This window comes from Bos mutus, chromosome 26 (genome assembly GCF_027580195.1).
Source record: "Bos mutus isolate GX-2022 chromosome 26, NWIPB_WYAK_1.1, whole genome shotgun sequence".
Lineage (NCBI taxonomy): Eukaryota > Metazoa > Chordata > Mammalia > Artiodactyla > Bovidae > Bos > Bos mutus.
The window spans coordinates 34,274,562-34,294,679 of NC_091642.1; the positions used below are offsets into that span (position 1 = coordinate 34,274,562).

Genomic DNA, 20,118 nt, shown 5'->3' on the forward strand with positions numbered 1-20,118 from the left:
AGGGAAGGAGGATGTCTTTGAGTCATCTTTAAAGTCCTCAGTAATTAATAATACGGCTGGTACTCAGTAGATGTACAACTGATGTCAACCTGGAGATTATTCTGCTGGATGCACCAAGCAAGGGCTGCTAAATAGTAGCGGAGTACCAATCATTTTCCCAGTTGTTGAATTTCTAACTGCCTCATAGTACTGTAAACTGGCTGAAAACTCTGTCCTTTTTTACTTTTAATGACTCCTAGTGCCTAGAAAAATACACTGCAAACTGTGGAGGAGCATAAGAGTATAGACCTTAATAAATATATTTACAGTACAGATATTTTGCCACAACTTACCATAATAAATTCCATTAAATCAGAACATTCTGGGTTATTTGGGTCAATTCTGACCTCATTGGCCCATTCAAAAAGCTTCTGTGCATTAATAAGCCATGGAATTTCAGGAACACCTCTTGCATCTACATTCCTTAACACACTAACATAAGGAAAAATATGTTGTGAATTTGTATGTAATATACAGGTGATACATCTGTTATATGGGGTAAAACCGACCCATTACAGGTATTTAAAGATTAAGCTTATCCATTCTCTGTATTTAAGGATAAAACAGAAGGTTCAGATGTGCTATCTTCCCTGGTTCTTCTCACATTCTAACTGCATGATAGTTTTTTGATAAATGTCTACCCCTCCCTTAAGAGACAAGCTTTTTAAGGGTAAAGCTCATAAATATTCCTCTTTGCTATCTAAAATATACAATATAAAAAGAATCTTTAGGCTATATCTTTATAGTTGAAACACAATATAGGGTATGTAATACAATTAACTGGGAAGTATGAGTCAGAAGAATATCGTTGTTTGGTCCTATGAGGCCATATCTTTAGAAGTTGGAGAGCTATGAAGGACAGGCTAGAATGTATTCTTAAGTGCATTCTTAAGTCAATTCAGTCATGTCCGACTCTGTGCAACCCTATGGACTGCAGCCTCCCAAGCTCCTGTGTCCGTGGGATTCTCCAGGCAAGAACACTGGAATGGGCTGCCATGCCCTCCTCCAGGAGATCTTCCTGACTGACGTCTCCTATGTCTACCTGCACTGGCAGGCAGGTTCTTTACCACTAGCACACCTGGGAGTGCAATCTTAGTGACCTCAACCACAGGCAAAGTGCAGAGGAAATTCAACCCTAAACAGAAAGGGTTTCTTTTCCGCCATCAATTATCCCAGTTACTTAATCTCTCTCTTCATGGGTAATTCATTTCACCTTGTGGAATTAGAACGCTTCAAACTGAAAGATTTCTAAGATCCTTTCTATGTAGTACTCAGGGAAAATTCCAGTCTATAAACTAGGATTTCAGTAATACAGTCTGACTCAGATTCCACAATGTCAGCCCAAACACGGACATATATTTTACACTGTCCACTTTCCATCAGTATCTATTCATATTTTTTATGATGAATCTGAGAGAGTCAATCTTTAGGTAGGTTGATAAGAAGTCTGGGGTCCCCAAGGAGGAGATAGGGGTCTGGGGTTATCAAAGAGGACAAAAGAACAAACTTTTTTTCCTACATTCCTTAGTCTTAAGTCACATAAAACTTATACCATTACAGCCTTTTTTTTTTCTTTAAGCCCAGAGCTGATGATAACAACAAAACAACTCATCTTAAACTCTGTACAAAGGATTATATAACAACAATGTATCCTGTTGGAGGACATGTTTCTCCTTCTTAAGAAAGTGAAAGTGAAAGTCACTCGGTTGTGTCCTACTCTTTGCAACCCCATGGACTATACAGTCCATGGAATTCTCCAGGCCAGAATACTGGAGTGGGTAGCCTTTCTCTTCTCCAGGGGATCTTCCCAACCCAGGGATTGAACCCAGGTCTACTGCATTGCTTCCCTGGTGGCTCAGAGGTTAAAGCGTCATCCAGGAACTCGGGAGACCCAGGTTCAATCCCTGGGAGAGGAAGATCTCCTGGAAAAGGAAATGGCAACCCACTCCAGTAGTCTTGCCTGGAGAATCCCATGGAGGGAGGAGCCTGGTAGGCTACAGTTGATAGGGTCGCAAAGAGTCAGATGCGACTGAGCGACTTCACTCACTACCGCATTGCAGGCAGATTCTTTACCAGCTGAGCCACAAGGGAAGCACATTAAGATAATCCTGTTATTTTAAAATGTTTATTGTGGGAGTGGGACTGGTAAGATCTTGCCATTGTTAGTTCTAATCCATCATTTTAAAATGTAAATTGTGGGAGTGGGTCTAGTAAGACCTTTACAAACTTGAAACATTTTTTTGATTTATTGTTAATAACCAATTGAAAAAGTATATACCTGCCTTGCTAAGCCTAGTGAGCACTCTCCATCCTCTTCTGACGTCTATGTCAGCAGCTTTCTCTGTCCTTTTTCCTAAAATAAAACTTCTGCCCACACAAGAGCTCTAAGTGGTCAAGTCTGATCCCTGATCCGGAAGCTCAATTTTCTTCTTCGGAGATCATGAATCCGACACCATGCACTGTAAGCTATCAAATCTTTGGAAGTTATTCCTAACAAAGCCAGTTGATACAATGTTAAGCAAAATTCAGTTCAGTTCAGTTCAGTCACTCAGTCGTGTCCGACTCTTTGCGACCCCATGAACTGCAGTATACCAGGCCTCCCTGTCCATCACCAGCTCCCGGAGTTCACCCAAACCCATGTCCATTGAGTCGGTGATGCCATCCAACCATCTCATCCTCTGTCATCCCCTTCTCCTCCTGCCTTCAATCTTTCCCAGCATCAGGATCTTTTCAAATGAGTCAGCTCTTCGCATGAGGTGGCCAAAGTACTGGAGTTTCAGCTTCAACGTCAGTCCTTCCAATGAACATCCAGGACTGATCTCCTTTAGGATGGACTGGTTAGATCTCCCTGCAGTCCAAGGGACTCTCAAGAATCTTCTCCAACACCACAGTTCAAAAGCATCAATTCTTCGATGCTCAGCTTTCTTTATAGTCCAACTCTCACATCCATACATGACCACTGGAAAAACCATAGCCTTGACTAGACGGACCTTTGTTGACAAAGTAATGTCTCTGCTTTTTAATATGCTGTCTAGGTTGGTCATAACTTTTCTTAAAAGGAGGAAGCATTTTTTAATTTCATGGCTGCAATCACCATTTGCAGTGATTTTGGAGCCCAGAAAAATAAAGTCTGACACTGTTTCCCCATCTATCTGCCATGAAATGATGGAATCGGATGCCATGATCTTAGTTTTCTGAATGTTGAGCTTTAAGCCAACTTTTTCACTCTCCTCTTTCACTTTTGTCAAGAGGCTTTTTAGTTTTTCTTCACTTTCTGCCATAAGGGTGGTGTCATCTGCATATCTGAGGTTATTGATATTTCTCCCGGCAATCTTGATTCCAGCTTGTGCTTCTTCCAGCCCAGTGTTTCTCATGATGTACTCTGCATATAAGTTAAATAAGCAGGGTGACAATATACAGCCTTGACGTACTCCTTTTTACAAACAGGTAAAGCTTGAGTCTTCTTCCCTTCTTCAATTCCTATGTTTGCCCTCTCATTTGAACTGTTTTAATATCTTTGTCATAAGAGATCTCTAGGGCCTGACACCCTTAACATCATCACGTGACAAATGTTCCTTCTCACGGGAAGAATCTTAGCCCAGGACCCTTAGAGAATAAAGGCTCAGGTACAGTCTAAATGTTAATGAATACATTATGGAGAGAAATTTATCCTATTATAGCCTTAAAAAAATTTGGTTGTAATGATATTTCAACATAGTCTCCAGATTTCTGCCTCAGGGGAAGTAATAAAAACCTCAGAACATCTCCTGCCTTTGCTATAATGATTCCTTCTGTCATCCCTACAGGTGTTCAGCTGTGGACTACAGCTAAATTCCTTTGTCATCTGCAACCCTCCTTCACAAACAAATGCTAAGCATCTAATGTAATTCAGTGGCATTTAGTATGCTCACAGTGTTGTACAGTCACCATAACCATGTTATTTTCAGAACTTTTCATCATTCCAAACAGAAATCCTGTACCCATTAAGCAATAGCTCCCCATTCCTCCCTGCCCTCAGGCCTGAGCTTTGTCTCTAAGAATTAAGCTAAGAATTTCAAAGGTATCAGGGAGAAAAGACTATCTAAAAAATACTAACATTTAGACTGACAGCAGACTTTTAAACAGATATGATAAATTCCAGAAGATAATGCAACTGTAGCTTCAGGGTGCTTAGGGAAAATAAGTATCAGCCTCAAATTTTATGCCCATCTACACAATTATTCAAGAATGAGGAAAAAAATACATTTTCAAATACATAAAGACTAAACAAGCTTTCTAGCCATGAAAACAATCATTTTCATGAATATGTGTATGTAGGGTTGAGTCCCTTCGCAGTTCACCTGAAACTATCACAACTGGCTCTACCCCAGTACAAAAGAAAAAGCTAAAAAAGGACTGAATCGTTAAGGGAACAACTTTCAGCACGAAGAGTAAATCCAGAATGAAAGTTATGGGAGATAAGAAATAAGGTCAAACATAAAACTCAATTAACCACGTCACAAATAATCAACTATTGAGTGTAAGAAAAACAGTTTTGTTTTTAAAATGTGTTAAAAACTCTAGACAGGGTTAATTGACACTGGAGAGATATGACTTTTATAATATAAAGCATTCTAAGATCCTCCTCCGTTTCTAGTTCCGTCAGTAGTTGATGAATAAATGAATGAATGAGTGAGTGAATAAACAAACTCTTTCTGATCTCCTTTGGCTTCATGCTCGGACTCTCACAAGTCAGTCTTGCCTTTTGGAGCACCCATCCCAGGCTGCTCCTCACCAGTCCTTGGGCCACCACAGCTGTAGATGAGGAGAGCTCTGCAATTTCCCTCTCTGATCTCAGAATCCCCAACTGTAAAGTTTTACTTCAAGTTCACTTTAGAAAGGGCTCTGAACTTTGAAAATGTTTCCTGCAGTTCATTCTCTGTTGACACTTTTCATCTGTTCCAATCTTGCACAACTGCTTTCAACCTTTTATAAACTTGAGTTCCCAAGTGACTGGAACTGTTAGGTGCAGCATCACAGAAACCATGAGAGAAGAGACATCAAGAAGCAAAAAGATGAGGACAGGTCAATAAATATGACCAGAAGGTCCTTCGTAGCCTTCAGGAGTAAATGGGTTGGCTTAGGGATGAAATGTGTGAACAAAAAGTAAAGGCAATATATACAGACCAGGAGAGCACCCATATAATAAATAACCTGGGCAGGGAAAACAACCAGAAAAGGTTTTTAGGATTTAATCAAATGCTTGGATTTTTCTTTGTTTTAAAGCACAGAAAGCTTCTTGGATATGAAAGATTTATAGCATAGGGAGATGGAAAAGTTGAAGAAAATGTAAGAAAAGGACATAAATATGTCAATAGATTCCTAAAAGAGACCAAGGGAAGTTCCAAATTACTTGCATAAAAGTTAGCTTTAGAGTGAGGAGAGCAAACATCTGACTTTAAGAAAAAGACAAAGAATGATGTGGCAAAGATTAAAAATAGCTGCAGTGGGTGTATGGCTGAAAGTCACTTTGCTGCCATCTGAAACTATCACAAAACTGTTAATCAGCTATACCCCCAAAATGTTTTTGGTGTACCTGTGGCGGATTCATTTTGATATTTGGCAAAACCAATACAATATTGTAAAGTTTAAAAATAAAATAAAATAAAAATAAATAAATAAATAAAAAAAAAAAAAAAAAACAGCTGCAGTGGGGGACTATGCTAGGGAAATACTAAGTAACACAAGAAAATTCTGGTTCAGCATATTATAAGCTTATTCACTGGCTCCAAAATAAATTACCCTTATTACCCATTTTGATCTTAATACCTGGATAACCATGATGGTGTGATCACTCACCTAGAGCCAGACATCCTGGAATGTGAAGTCAAGTGGGCCTTAGGAAGCAACATTACAAACAAAGCTAGCAGAGGTGATAGAATTCCAGCTGCTGCTGCTGCGTCACTTCAGTCGTGTCCGACTCTGTGCGACCCCAGAGACGGCAGCCCACCAAGCTCCCCTGTCCCTGGGATTCTCCAGGCAAGAACACTGGAGTGGGTTGCCATTTCCTTCTCCAAGAATTCCAGCTGAGCTACTTCAAATCCTAAAAGATGGTGCTGTGAAAGTGCTGTACTCACTATGCCAACAAATTTGGAAAACTCAGCAGTGGCCACAGGACTGCAAAAGGTCAGTTTTCATTCCTATCCCACAGAAGCCAATGCCAAAGAATGTTCAAACTACCGCACAATTGCACTCATTTCACATGCTAGCAACGGAGAAGGCAATGGCACCCCACTCCAGTACTCTTGCCTGGAAAATCCCACGGACACAGGAGACTGGTAGGCTGCAGTCCATGGGGTCTCGAAGAGTGGGACACTTACTGAGCGACTTCACTTCACTTTTCACTTTCATGCGTTGGAGAAGGAAATGGCAACCCACTCCAGTGTTCTTGCCTGGAGAATCCCAGGGACGGGGGAGCCTGGTGGGCTGCCGTCTATGGGGTCACACAAAGTCGGACATGACTGAAGTGACTTAGCAACACATGCTAGCAAAGTAATGCTCAAAATCCTTCAAGCTAGGCTTCAATAACAGGTGAACTGAGAACTTCAAGATGTAAAAGCTGGATTTAGAAAAGACAGAGGAACCAGAGATCAAATTGCCAACATCCATTGGATCATAGAAAAAGCAAGAGACTGTCAGGAAAACATCTACTTCTGCTTCATTGACTACGCTAAAGCCTTTGACTATGTGGATCACAATAAACTGTGGAAAATTCTGAGATGGGAATACCAGACCACCTCACCTGCCTCCTGAGAAATCTGTATGCAGGTCAAGAAGCAACAATTAGAACCAAACATGGAACAGTGGACTGGTTCAAAACTGGGAAGGATTGTATATTGTCACCCTGTTTATTTAACTTATATGCAGAGTTCATCATGTGAAATGCCAGGCTGGATGAAGCACAAGCTGGAATCAGGATTGTGGGAGAAATATCAATAACCTCAGATATGCAGATGAAACCACTCTAATGGAAGAAAGTGAGAAGGAATTAAAGAGCGTCTTGAGAAAGTTGAAAGAGGAGTGTGAAAAAGTTGGCTTAAAACTCAACATTCAAAAAACTAAGATCACGGCATCTGGTCCGATCACTTCATAGCAAATAGATGGGGAAACAATGGAAACAATGACAGACTTTATTTTCTTGGGCTCCAAGATCACTGCAGATGGTGACTGCAACCATGAAATTAAAAAATGCTTGCTCCTTGGAAGAAAAGCAATGACAAACCTAGACAGTAAATTAAAAAACAGATACATTACTTTGCCTACAAAGGTCTGTCTAGTCAAAGCTATGGTTTTTCCAGTAGTCATGTATGGATGTGAGGGCTGGACCATAAAAAAGGCTGAGCACTGAAGAACTGATGCCTTCAAACTGTGGTGCTGGAGAAGACTCTTGAGAGTCCTTTGGACAGCAAGGAGATCAAACCAGTCAATCCCAAAGGTAATCAACCCTGAATATTCATTGGAAGGACTGATGCTGAAGCTGAAGCTCCAATACTTTGGCCACCTGATGGGAAGAACTGACTCATTGGAAAAGACCCTGATGCTGGGAAAGATTGAAGTTGGGAGGAGAAGGGGCTCACAGATGAGATGGTTGGATGGCATCACTGACTCAATGGACATGAGTTTGAGCAAAATCCAGAAGATGGTAATGGACAGGGAAGTCTGGCGTGCTGCAGTCCATGGGGTCACAAAGAGTTGAACATGACTGAGTGACTGAATGATGACAACCCATTTTTCTCCTAAAATGCCCTGGCTCCAGGTTTCTAAGATGACCTGATTTACTTAGCAAAACAGGGATATCCATCAAAATTATATTTCTGTGTGTACTGTGATTTCTGTCTCATTCTCTGTTTTGAAAAGATATTTCCTCTTCTCTAGAACCATATTGACTTATGTTCTGGTTCAATATCATCCTGACTCTGAAGGAGTTCATGTGCTAACTGCTTCAGTTGTGTCCGACTCTTTGCAACTCCATGGACTGTAGCCCGCCAGGCTCCTCTGTCCATGGGATTCTCCAGGCAAGAATACTGGAGTGGGTTGCCATTTCCTCCTCCAGGGGATCTTCCTGACCCAGGGATCAAACCCAAGTCTCTTGCATTGCCTGTATTGGCAGGTGGCTTCTTTATCTCAAATTCTTTCTAATACATTCTGGCTCTTTTCCTATGAGTTTCATCACTTCCTTTTAGAAGATAAGTATTGCCCCCAATTTTTAAGCACTCCATACTTTGATTCTGTTCTCTCCCTTATTTTCAGCCTCTTTTTACTGTCAAGCTTTTTGATGAGTAACCTACATCCACTTCCTGTTTCTTCAACATCAATTGTTGAATACTACTGACATTGGTTTAGTTTTTTTTCTAAAACTCTTTCTTATTTACCAAGAAGACCACTCGGGAGGAGGTCAAGGCAACCCTCCTTCAAGACTGAAGCAACTTAGCACTCATGTATGCAAGAAGACCACTTATGAATTTTTGCTATGATTCTGGCTATATGCCACAAATTTTGTAGATAGTGTTCTCATTGTTATTTTAAAAATGGTCTCTAATTTCAGTTTTGATTTCCTATTTAATCCACATTATTTATAGGAATTATTTTTTAATATTATTTTACTTTAAAAATAGGAATTTTTTAAAAGGAGTTTTAGGATCACAGCAAAATTGGTATAAAGTACAGTTTCCACATACACAGCCTACCTCACTATCAACATCCTGCACCAGAGTTATAATTTATTATGTTTTTTGCCAATAAAAGAGTTGCACTTGTTATAATCCATGGACCTATACTAACCCATCATTAGCACTCAAAATCCATTGGTGTCCTATGTTATACGGATTTTTGTCAAACGCATAATGACACGTACCCACAATTACAGTACCTTACAGAGTAGTTTCACTGCCCTAAAAATCCCATGTGCTCTGCCTATTCATCCCTCCCTTTTCCTAATTCCTGGTGAACAGTGACATTTTTACTGTCTCCATAGTTTTACCTTTCCCATAATGTCATATAGTTGGATCTAGCCTGTTTTTTAAAAAATATGTTTTATTTTTTAAATAAATTAATTTAAAAAAAAACACGTGTTTAGATGGGAGGGAAAAGGCTATCCTTTTGTTATTATCATTCATTAATTTCTTTAATGATGAGATCTTTTGGCCTTTTAAATGTGTCATCTTACTCAAACATAGCACAGTATATAAGCCAGCATTATCATCATTTTTATAGAATTCTACTGTACTTCTAGTAATACTGTTTGTGGATAGGGTCTAGAAGTTAACTCCAATTTCTCTAGGAAGTTGTGGGATATAGATGAAATTTCTATGTCCAGCAATTTCTTCCAAAAAATTGATAATGCAAAAAATCATTTTTTTTACATAATCCAGAATGACTGGGAGAGATAAAGGTCCCAGAAATCAAATTCTTGGGAGTCCTGGCCTTTGCCTACACAGTCTAAGGAATGTGGAACCGCCTCTGTCATCATCCATGTGGCTCTAATCCTAAACATTGAAGAGACACATTCTCTTACACATAAAGACACTTATTGCTTTAGCGGAGTGATTACAAATGAAATAAATATTTTATATATTTACAAATACAAATAAAAATAAAGCAACATCCAAGTAAACTAAACTGTTCCTACCATTTATCTAGAGTTTCCGTTTTGTAGGCTTTGTGTGATGCTTTGCTGAGGACTGGCATTATTTTTCAAGCATAAAGTTTATTACCTGCAGAAAGCAGATCGTAACGACTGTGACACAGGTGTCAGAGGAACACCATTTTCATCTAAGGCCCATGATAGAGAATAGCTTAGTTTTCCTGACGTCAAAAGACAAAGTTCTTCAGTTCCATTTTCCTCAAGAAGAAAGGGCACGTCTGTTTATAAACGGTATTAAAAACATAGGAATATTTGAGCACATTACAGTTTTTTTTCCCCTTTTACGTGTTCCTGGAACCCCAGAAATACAAAGTTTATGCTGACTGCAGGCTCTATTCTTACAGCTCTCCTTCAACTCCTACCCAAAATCCCTCAAGGCAGACTGTTTCAAACAGACTACAAACAAGAGGGGAGAGAATTTATCTGAACACGTTTTCAAACCATTCTTTCTGGGAGTGGCTGCCAGCAAGGAAAAAAAACATTGGCAGCAAAAAAAAAAAGGCTTTCCAATGTGGTTCAGTGGTAAAGAATCTGCCTGCCAATGTAGGATCAGGAGATGTGGGTTTGATCCCTGACAGGGGGCAGGGGGGTGGGGGGAAAGATCCCCTGCAGTAGGAAATGGCAACACACTTCAGTATTCTTGCCTGGGAAACTCCATGGCGGGCTGCAGTCCACAGGGTCACAAAGAATCTGACACAACCAGCAACTGAGCACGCGTGCTGGCAGAGAAAGAGCTGCCGTTTGGCTCCTTTCCTACATTCTTCAATTTTATCCCTCTGCTCATCTTCTTTCTCAGTCTCCAGAGAGCTCAGTGGTATTTCTTGAAACTTCTGCCAAGTGCTTAGTGCCTCCTAAATTTTTCTAAGTCTTTTCTCCTGGGTCTCCACAACCTGATTTTCTGCTCCATCTGGACTTTATCTAAGCAGACTACATTCCTCCCTCGTTTTCTCTACTTTCCTTGCTCCTTTGCCTGCTTATTTCCTTCTCTCTCCTCCTTGCTCACCCATTCATACTCCCTTTCTTTTCACCAGATGGACACAGCAATTACAACACCCCAGGGAAGGTGAGAGAGAAGGCAACCGTGGGAGACGAGGAATGACAGCATTCTGGCAGACATGCTAACGTAAATTGCAGGAGGAGGAAAATCAACTGAAAGCCAGTAAAAAAAGTCCCTTCTTCTCTCCTCTCTTATCTCTTCTTTTCTCTCTCCTCTTCCTTCCTCCCCTATTCAGTTCAAAGATGAATCAACATGTCCTGGAGCATCTTCAGGCTTTACTAAAGCTCAGACCATTTGGTGGGCTTCCCTGGTGGCTCAGCTAATAAAGAATCCACCTGCCATGCTGGAGACCCAGGTTTGATCCTTGTAGAAGGGAATGGCAACCCACTCCAGTGTTCTGGCCTGGAGAATTCCACGGACAATGGGGTTTGCAGAGTTGGACACGACTGAGGGACTTTGACTTCACTTCAAAGTGTGGCACTCACATTATACAAAGCACAGTGCTCTTATCTCAGATGCCCTAGGAAAAGCAAAGGAGCTTGTCCCAAAGTTTAGATTTCCCAAAGATCTGATTCAAGTCAAAGTTTTAAAAATTAGTTTACTCTCTGGAAGAACTTAATTCACTTTAACCTAACACTGTGAATACAGGATTCCTTTTTAATGTTTTTTTTAATTGTGGTAAATGTCACATAATGTAAAATGTACTGTTTTAACAACATTTAACTGTACATTTCACTGGCACTAAGTACATTTACATGGCTGTGCAATTCTCACCATCTCCCGAACTTTCCACTTCCCTAAACTGAATCTCTGTCCCCATTGAACACTAAATCCTCATTCTCCCTTCCCACCCCACAACCCACCACCCCCAGCCCCTGGCATCTACCAACATATTTTATGACTCTATGAATAGGATTCTTTATTCATATGAATGACCCAGGGTCATTTAGGAAACAGAACTCATGAAGGAAATAGGAGGGAAGATATATTTTTAATAAACTTACTGCTTCCTACTTCTCCATATGCAGGTATGACCAGTTTATCAGAGCTAAATTCTAGATATTCCAAAATAGTTTTGCTTTTCAACTCTGTGCTGTTAGGTAAGGGTAAATATAGTTTTGCCAATAAGCATGTCCTTTTACTTATTTCATAAACCTAAATATAAAAGAAATGATTGATAACTCACTGAAAGTACAAAATAGAAAAAAACTAAAACAAAGATAATCACTAACATAATTCTTTTAAAAATACTAGAATGTAAAACAGGTATTTACCTAGAGCCTTTGATCCAGATGACTATGATAAAATTAGGTAATCTTATGTGTTTAAAAGTATAGGGCCTTTCACTGGTTTCAAAGAAAATCACTTGAATAAAAGGATTAGAAATATAGTTCTGGGAATTCAGTACATATAACACAATACCCAAAGAACTTACTTTTGTGTAGCACTTTAAAAGTCCTTTATCTTATTTAAACCTGATAAAAATTACAAGAAATGGCCATTACTCTTCCCATTTTATAAATGAAGAAATGAAATCTCCATATGAAACTCTATTAACTTTTATTAAAAGTGATAGAAACTCAGGTTGAATTGCCTAAAAAAAAAGGGAGAGTTGTTGGCTCATGGAGTCCAAGGACAGATTAAACAAGCTATGTAGCAGGAAAGGGAGGAAAAGTCCCAGAAGAAGGAGTAAGGGAGGCGCTGAGTATGCTGTTCTTCAGACATCTACTGAGTAGGTCTTATGATTCTGCTGTGCTTTCTACTAGAATTCCATCACTGCCGTAACTACAAACTCAAATTTTTTCAACAGGAAAATCTTATCTTGACTTATACTCTGTTATCAGTGTCTGGGGAAGCAGTGATATGTGCTCTAAGGAAAAGAAAATCAAGGAGGGCAAATGCCCCTTAAAAAATGGAAAAGAATGTACCAACCAAAAGGACAGTTGATAATCAAGAAGGCAGAGAAAAACGCAAGACAAAGAGGCAAATATTTTTCTGGTCATCTAAATACTGTTTCTATAAGAGTGAATTTAAGCCAACACATTGGTCCCTTTGCCAAAGGCATTGCTAATACAGAAAGGTTTGCAGGGGCTATAGCTAATTATAGCTAATGGATTTTAAGCATTTACATCTCTGAAAAAAAAATTCTTATTGTAAATTAGTAAATTGGCTAATTCCAGAAAATTGCAGAGGAAGGTAAGCTTCCAAACTCATTCTATGAGGCCACCATCACCCTAATACCAAAACCTGACAAAGATCCCACAAAAAAAGAAAACTACAGGCCAATATCACTGATGAACATAGACGCAAAAATCCTTAACAAAATTCTAGCAATCAGAATCCAACAACACATTAAAAAGATCATACACCATGACCAAGTGGGCTTTATCCCAGGGATGCAAGGATTCTTCAATATCCGCAAATCAATCAAGGTAATACACCACATTAACAAATTGAAAAATAAAAACCATATGATTATCTCAATACATGCAGAGAAAGCCTTTGACAAAATTCAATATCCATTTATGATAAAAACTCTCCAGAAAGCAGGAATAGAAGGAACATACCTCAACATAAAAGCTATATATGACAAACCCACAGCAAACATTATCCTCAATGGTGAAAAATTGAAAGCATTTCCTCTAAAGTCAGGAACAAGACAAGGGTGCCCACTCTCACCATTACTATTCGACATAGTTCTGGAAGTTTTGGCCACAGCAATCAGAGCAGAAAAAGAAATAAAAGGAATCCAAATTGGAAAAGAAGAAGTAAAACTCTCACTATTTGCAGATGACATGATCCTCTACATAGAAAACCCTAAAGACTCCACTAGAAAATTACTAGAACTAATCAATGATTATAGTAAAGTTGCAGGATATAAAATCAACACACAGAAATCCCTTGCATTCCTATACACTAATAATGAGAAAATAGAAAGAGAAATTAAGGAAACAATTCCATTCACCATTGCAACAGAAAGAATAAAATACTTAGGAATATATCTACCTAAAGAAACTAAAGACCTATATATAGAAAACTATAAAACACTGGTGAAAGAAATCAAAGAGGACACTAACAGATGGAGAAATATACCATGTTCATGGATTGGAAGAATCAATATAGTGAAAATGAGTATACTACCCAAAGCAATTTATAGATTCAATGCAATCCCTATCAAGCTACCAACGGTATTCTTCACAGAGCTAGAACAAATCATTTCACAATTTGTATGGAAATACAAAAAACCTCGAATAGCCAAAGCTATCTTGAGAAAGAAGAATGGAACTGGAGGAATCAACCTACCTGACTTCAGGCTCTACTACAAAGCCACAGTTATCAAGACAGTATGGTACTGGCACAAAGACAGAAATATAGATCGATGGAACAAAATAGAAAGCCCAGAGATAAATCCACGCACATATGGACACCTTATCTTTGACAAAGGAGGCAAGAATATACATACAATGGATTAAAGACAATCTCTTTAACAAGTGGTGCTGGGAAAACTGGTCAACCACTTGTAAAAGAATGAAACTAGAACACTTTCTAACACCATACACAAAAATAAACTCAAAATGGATTAAAGATCTCAACGTAAGACCAGAAACTATAAAACTCCTAGAGGAGAACATAGGCAAAACACTCTCCGACATACATCACAGCAGGATCCTCTATGACACCTCCCAGAATATTGGAAATAAAAGCAAAAATAAACAAATGGGACCTAATTAAACTTAAAAGCTTCTGCACATCAAAGGAAACTATTAGCAAGGTGAAAAGGCAGCCTTCAGAATGGGAGAAAATAATAGCAAATGAAGCAACTGACAAACAACTAATCTCAAAAATATACAAGCAACTCCTACAGCTCAACTCCAGAAAAATAAATGACCCAATCAAAAAATGGGCCAAAAAGAACTAAATAGACATTTCTCCAAAGAAGACATACAGAGGGCTAACAAACACATGAAAAGATGCTCAACATCACTCATTATCAGACAAATGCAAATCAACCACCACTGAGGTACCATTTCACGCCAGTCAGAATGGCTGCGATCCAAAAGTCTACAAGCAATAAATGCTGGAGAGGGTGTGGAGAAAAGGGAACCCTCTTACACTGTTGGTGGGAATGCAAACTAGTACAGCCACTATGGAGAACAGTGTGGAGATTCCTTAAAAAACTGGAAATAGAACTGCCTTATGATCCAGCAATCCCACTGCTGGGCATACACACTGAGGAAACCAGAAGGGAAAGAGACACGTGTACCCCAATGTTCATCGCAGCACTGTTTATAATAGCCAGGACATGGAAGCAACCTAGATGCCCATCAGCAGATGAACAGATAAGAAAGCTGTGGTACATATACACAATGGAGTATTAAAAAGAATACATTTGAATCAGTTCTAATGAGGTGGATGAAACTGGAACCTATTATACAGAGTGAAGTAAGCCAGAAAGAAAAACACCAATACAGTATACTAACTCATGTATATGGAATTTAGAAAGATGCTAACAATAACCCTGTGTATGAGACAGCAAAAGAGACACTGATGTATAGAACAGTCTTATGGACTCTGTTGGAGAGGGAGAGGGTGGGATGATTTGGGAGAATGGCATTGAAACATGTATAATATCATGTATGAAACGAGTTGCCAGTCCAGGTTCGATGCACGATACTGGATGCTTGGGACTGGTGCACCGGGACAACCCAGAGGGATGGTATGGGGAGGGAGGAGGGAGGAGGGTTCAGGATGGGGAACAAATGTATACCTGTGGAGGATTCATTTCGATATTTGGCAAAACTAATACAATATTGTAAAGTTTTAAAAAAAAACAAAACAGAAAACTAAAAAAATAAATAAAAAGAGACAATGAACTGACAAATATATTCAAATATTCAGTTGGCATTCTGATTTTACACATCAATCATGCGGACTTGTTTAGGGTATGTCCATGCATTCTCATGGAACTGTCAAATTCACTTTGGAGGCCAGATCCTGGACAGCAGCAGATGTAAAGGAAAAGAACGACACCTGTAATCTCTCAGGAGACAACTTGTCCCCAGTGGCAGCTATCAACACCTGTGTAGCTGAGATGACGTGTAGAGAATAAAAATAGGCATTATAAGTGGAGAAACTGTAATATTAAAAAAGTCTAAGTAGGGAATTGCAAAAATATATGGGAAAAAAACAAACAGTTCAGTTTGGCTGAAGTTTTCATTCCAATCCCAAAGAAAGGCAATGCCAAAGAATGCTCAAACTACTGCAAAATTGCACTCATCTCACACGCTAGTAAAGTAATGCTCAAAATTCTCCAAGCCACGCTTCAGCAATATGTGAACCGTGAACTTCTAGATGTTCAAGCTGGTTTTAGAAAAGGCAGAGGAACCAGAGATCAAATTGCCAACATCCACTGGATCATAGAAAGCGCAAGAGAGTTCCAGAAAGACATTTATTTCTGCTTTATTGACTATTCCAAAGCCTTTGACTGTGTGGATCACAATAAACTGTGGAAAATTCTTCAAGAGATGGGAATACCAGACCACCTGACCTGCCTCTTGAGAAACCTATATGCAGTTCAGTTCAGTTCACTTCACTCACTCAGTCGTGTCCGACTCTTTGCAACCTCATGAATCACAGCACGCCAGGCCTCCCTGTCCATCACCAACTCCCGGAGATCACTCAAACTCATGTCCATCGAGTCGGTGATGCCATCCAGCCATCTCATCCTCTGTCGTCCCCTTCTCCTCCTGCCCCCAATCCCTCCCAGCATCAGGGTCTTTTCCAGTGAGTCAACTCTTCGCATGAGGTGGCCAAAGTATTGGAGTTTCAGTTTTAGCATCATTCCTTCCAATGAACACCCAGGACTGATCTCCTCTAGAATGGACTGGTTGGACCTCCTTGCAGTCCAAGGGACTCTCAAGAGTCTTCTCCAACACCACAGTTCAAAAGCATCAATTCTTTGGTGCTCAGCTTTCTTCACAGTCCAACTCTCACATCCATACGTGACCACTGGAAAAACCATAGCCTTGACTAGACAGACCTTTGTTGGCAAAGTAGTATCTCTGCTTTTGAATATGCTATCTAGGTTGGTCATAACTTTCCTTCTAAGGAGTAAGCGTCTTTTAATTTCATAGCTGCAGTCACCATCTGCAGTGATTTTGGAGCCCAAAAAAATAAAGTCTGACACTGTTTCCCCATCTATTTCCCATGAAGTGGTGGGACCGGATGCCATGATCTTCGTTTTCTGAATGTTGAGCTTTAAGCCAACTTTGTCACTCCCCTCTTTCACTTTCATCAAGAGGCTTTTTAGTTCCTCTTCACTTTCTGCCATAAGGGTGGTGTCATCTGCATATCTGAGGTTATTGATATTTCTCCCGACAATCTTGATTCCAGCTTGTGCTTCTTCCAGCCCAGCGTTTCTCATGATGTACTCTGCATATAAGTTAAATAAGCAGGGTGACAATATACAGCCTTGACGTACTCCTTTTCTAATTTGGAACCAGTCTGTTGTTCCACGTCCAGTTCTAACTGTTGCTTCCTGACCTATAGGTTTCTCAAGAGGCAGGTCAGGTGGTCTGGTATTCCCATCTCTTGAAGAATTTTCCACAGTTTATTGTGGTCCACAGAGTCAAAGGCTTTGGCATAGTCAATAAAACAGAAATAGATGTTTTTCTGGAACTCTCTTGCTTTTTTGATGATCCAGCAGATGTTGGCAATTTGATCTCTGGTTCCTCTGCCTTTTCTAAAACCAGCTTGAACATCTGGAAGTTCACAGTTCACATATTGCTGAAGCCTGGCTTGCAGAATTTTGAGCATTACTTTACTAGCATGTGAGATGAGTCAGGAAGATCAGGAAGATATGCAGGTCAGGAAGCAACAATTAGAACTGGACATGGAACAACAGACTGGTTCCAAACTAGAAAAGGAGTACATCAAGGCTGTATATTGTCACCCTGCTTATTTAACTTATATGCAGAGTACATCATGAGAAATGCTGGGCTGGAAGAAGCACAAGCTGGAATCAAGATTGTCGGGAGAAATATCAATAACCTCAGATATGCAGATGACACAACCCTTATGGCAGAAAGTGAAGAGGAACTAAAAAGCCTCTTGATGAAAGTGAAAGAGGAGAGTGACAAAGTTGGCTTAAAGCTCAACATTCAGTAAACTAAGATCATGGCATCTGGTCCCATCTCTTCATGGGAAATAGATGGGGAAACAGTGGAAACAGTGTCAGACTTTATTTTTTTGGGCTCCAAAATCACTGCAGATGGTGACTGCAGCTATGAAATTAAAAGACGCTTACTCCTTAGAAGGAAAGTTATGACCAACCTAGATAGCATATTCAAAAGCAGAGATACTACTTTGCCAACAAAGATCCGTCTAGTCAAGGCTATGGTTTTTCCAGTGGTCACGTATGGATGTGAGAGTTGGACTGTGAAGAAAGCTGAGCACCAAAGAATTGATGCTTTTGAACTGTGGTGTTGGAGAAGACTCTTGAGAGTCCCTTGGACTGCAAGGAGGTCCAACCAGTCCATTCTAGAGGAGATCAGTCCTGGGTGTTCATTGGAATGATGCTAAAACTGAAACTCCAATACTTTGGCCACCTCATGCGAAGAGTTGACTCATTGGAAAAGACCCTGATGCTGGGAGGGATTGGGGGCAGGAGGAGAAGGGGACGACAGAGGATAAGATGGCTGGATGGCGTCACCGACTCGATGGACATGAGTTTGAGTGATCTCCAGGTGATGGACAGGGAGGCCTGGCGTGCTGTGATTCACGAGGTTGCAAAGAGTAGGACACGACTGAGCGACTGAACTGAACTGAACTGAAGAAGGAAAGAAAAATAATAATAAAATTAGAAATGTAGGTTCCTATGTGTTCATCAAGGGCATATAGATTCATTTAGCAATTCATGCAGCTGTTAATGGTGTTAATTATCCCTAGATAGACTCATTTCTTTCTCTGCCTCTTAGTTTGTTAGGATCATGTGCTAATTGATGATGACGAAGGATTCAAAATCTACACCTACCTATTTTGGGAGAGGGGGCAATTTTAAACTTCAAGAGGTTAGATTATAATATCATAATTTATTTTAGATACAATAGTAGGAAAGTGTAGTCAGTATATTTTCAAAATAAAGATTTCAACAATGTAGACCCGTGGCAGATTCATGTCAATGTATGGCAACAACCACTACAATATTATAAGGTAATTAGCCTCCAATTAAAATTAATTAATTAATTTAAAAAATGTCAACAGAGGTACATTTTAAAATGATAGTAACTTAATAGCACAGATGAATAAAATGAATACAGCTTTTGATCACGGATAGCACAAAGTTATTCTAGGCATTGAAAAATAACTGATTTAGATTTGTAATAATAATCTCCCCATGCCTCAGACTCCACTCCATACTCATATAACACAAACCTTTACTCCTCCTAACTTTTCTTCCAGGTTTAGGTTCAAGTTTAACTCTTAAGCATCAGCCATCAAGACTTGTTGTCTAGATTCCATTACTGTTTCTAATTTGTCTTCATCATCATATTTTCTTCTTTTAGTGCCGGGATTCTTATGATGGGGTCTTTGGGAAGGGATCAGGGGTCTGCTACATATGTGTTTCTTCATCAGATTTTTAAAAAAAATTTTTTAGAAGATGAACAAATATATCAAGAGACTGAAATCACCAAGCCAAGGTTGGGGCAATTTGAAGAAATTATTCAACACTGACAATTGCTATACTACTCATAGTTTAAACAACCTTCTTTCTTTCACCTCTTCCACCTCACTAATAAATGAATAATGCTGCCCGTCTAGGGTTGGCAAGAATTATAGCAGGAAAGAAGTATTTAGAACAACTGCAAACCAAATAATTTTGTACTTAAAGCATAAAAGACTACTGATGAATTATAAGTATATTCTCTATAAATATTAATATCTTATCTTAATATATCTTAATATAAAAAACATAATAGTAACTAACAAGAAATTTTAAATTATGTATTGTATAAAATAATATACAAAATTAAATGACAATGGCATACCTCCAAGCAAATTGTTTCAGGCCAATATATTAACTGAATATTGAAAATTTGCTGAAACATGACTTTAAAATCAAACTGTAGAGGAGATACTGAAGTGCAAGAAACCTGTTTATCGTTGTATAAGATTTTAATAAAATATTTAAGGTTTTGAATTTTGGCTCTCCTCTTTTGTTCGTACCTAAAAATTAAATAAACCTTTAAGAGACCCTTGAAAAGCAAACCAGATATAAAATATTATTCTTTTCAAAATATACCTCAACATATTAAAATGTGGTAATTTAAGATGACAAATGCTATCTTTAAGCCCAATAACATTTGCCTATCTCTTATCCACAGACAAGAAATTTCTCCTA

The 20,118-nt window shown here is 39.1% G+C and overlaps 1 protein-coding gene across 1 annotated transcript in view; it reads right to left on the reverse strand.

Annotated features, from left to right (window-relative positions):
• Positions 1 to 20,118, reverse strand: part of CC2D2B (coiled-coil and C2 domain containing 2B) — a 107,991-nt gene that overhangs the window by 54,770 nt on the left and 33,103 nt on the right. Inside the window, exons 15-18 of the mRNA XM_070364018.1 lie at positions 19,766 to 19,943; positions 11,723 to 11,873; positions 9,792 to 9,939; positions 333 to 471 (exon numbers count right to left, since the gene is read on the reverse strand). Coding sequence (XP_070220119.1) covers positions 333 to 471; positions 9,792 to 9,939; positions 11,723 to 11,873; positions 19,766 to 19,943 — 616 coding nt within the window. The remainder of the gene's footprint in view (positions 1 to 332; positions 472 to 9,791; positions 9,940 to 11,722; positions 11,874 to 19,765; positions 19,944 to 20,118) is intronic.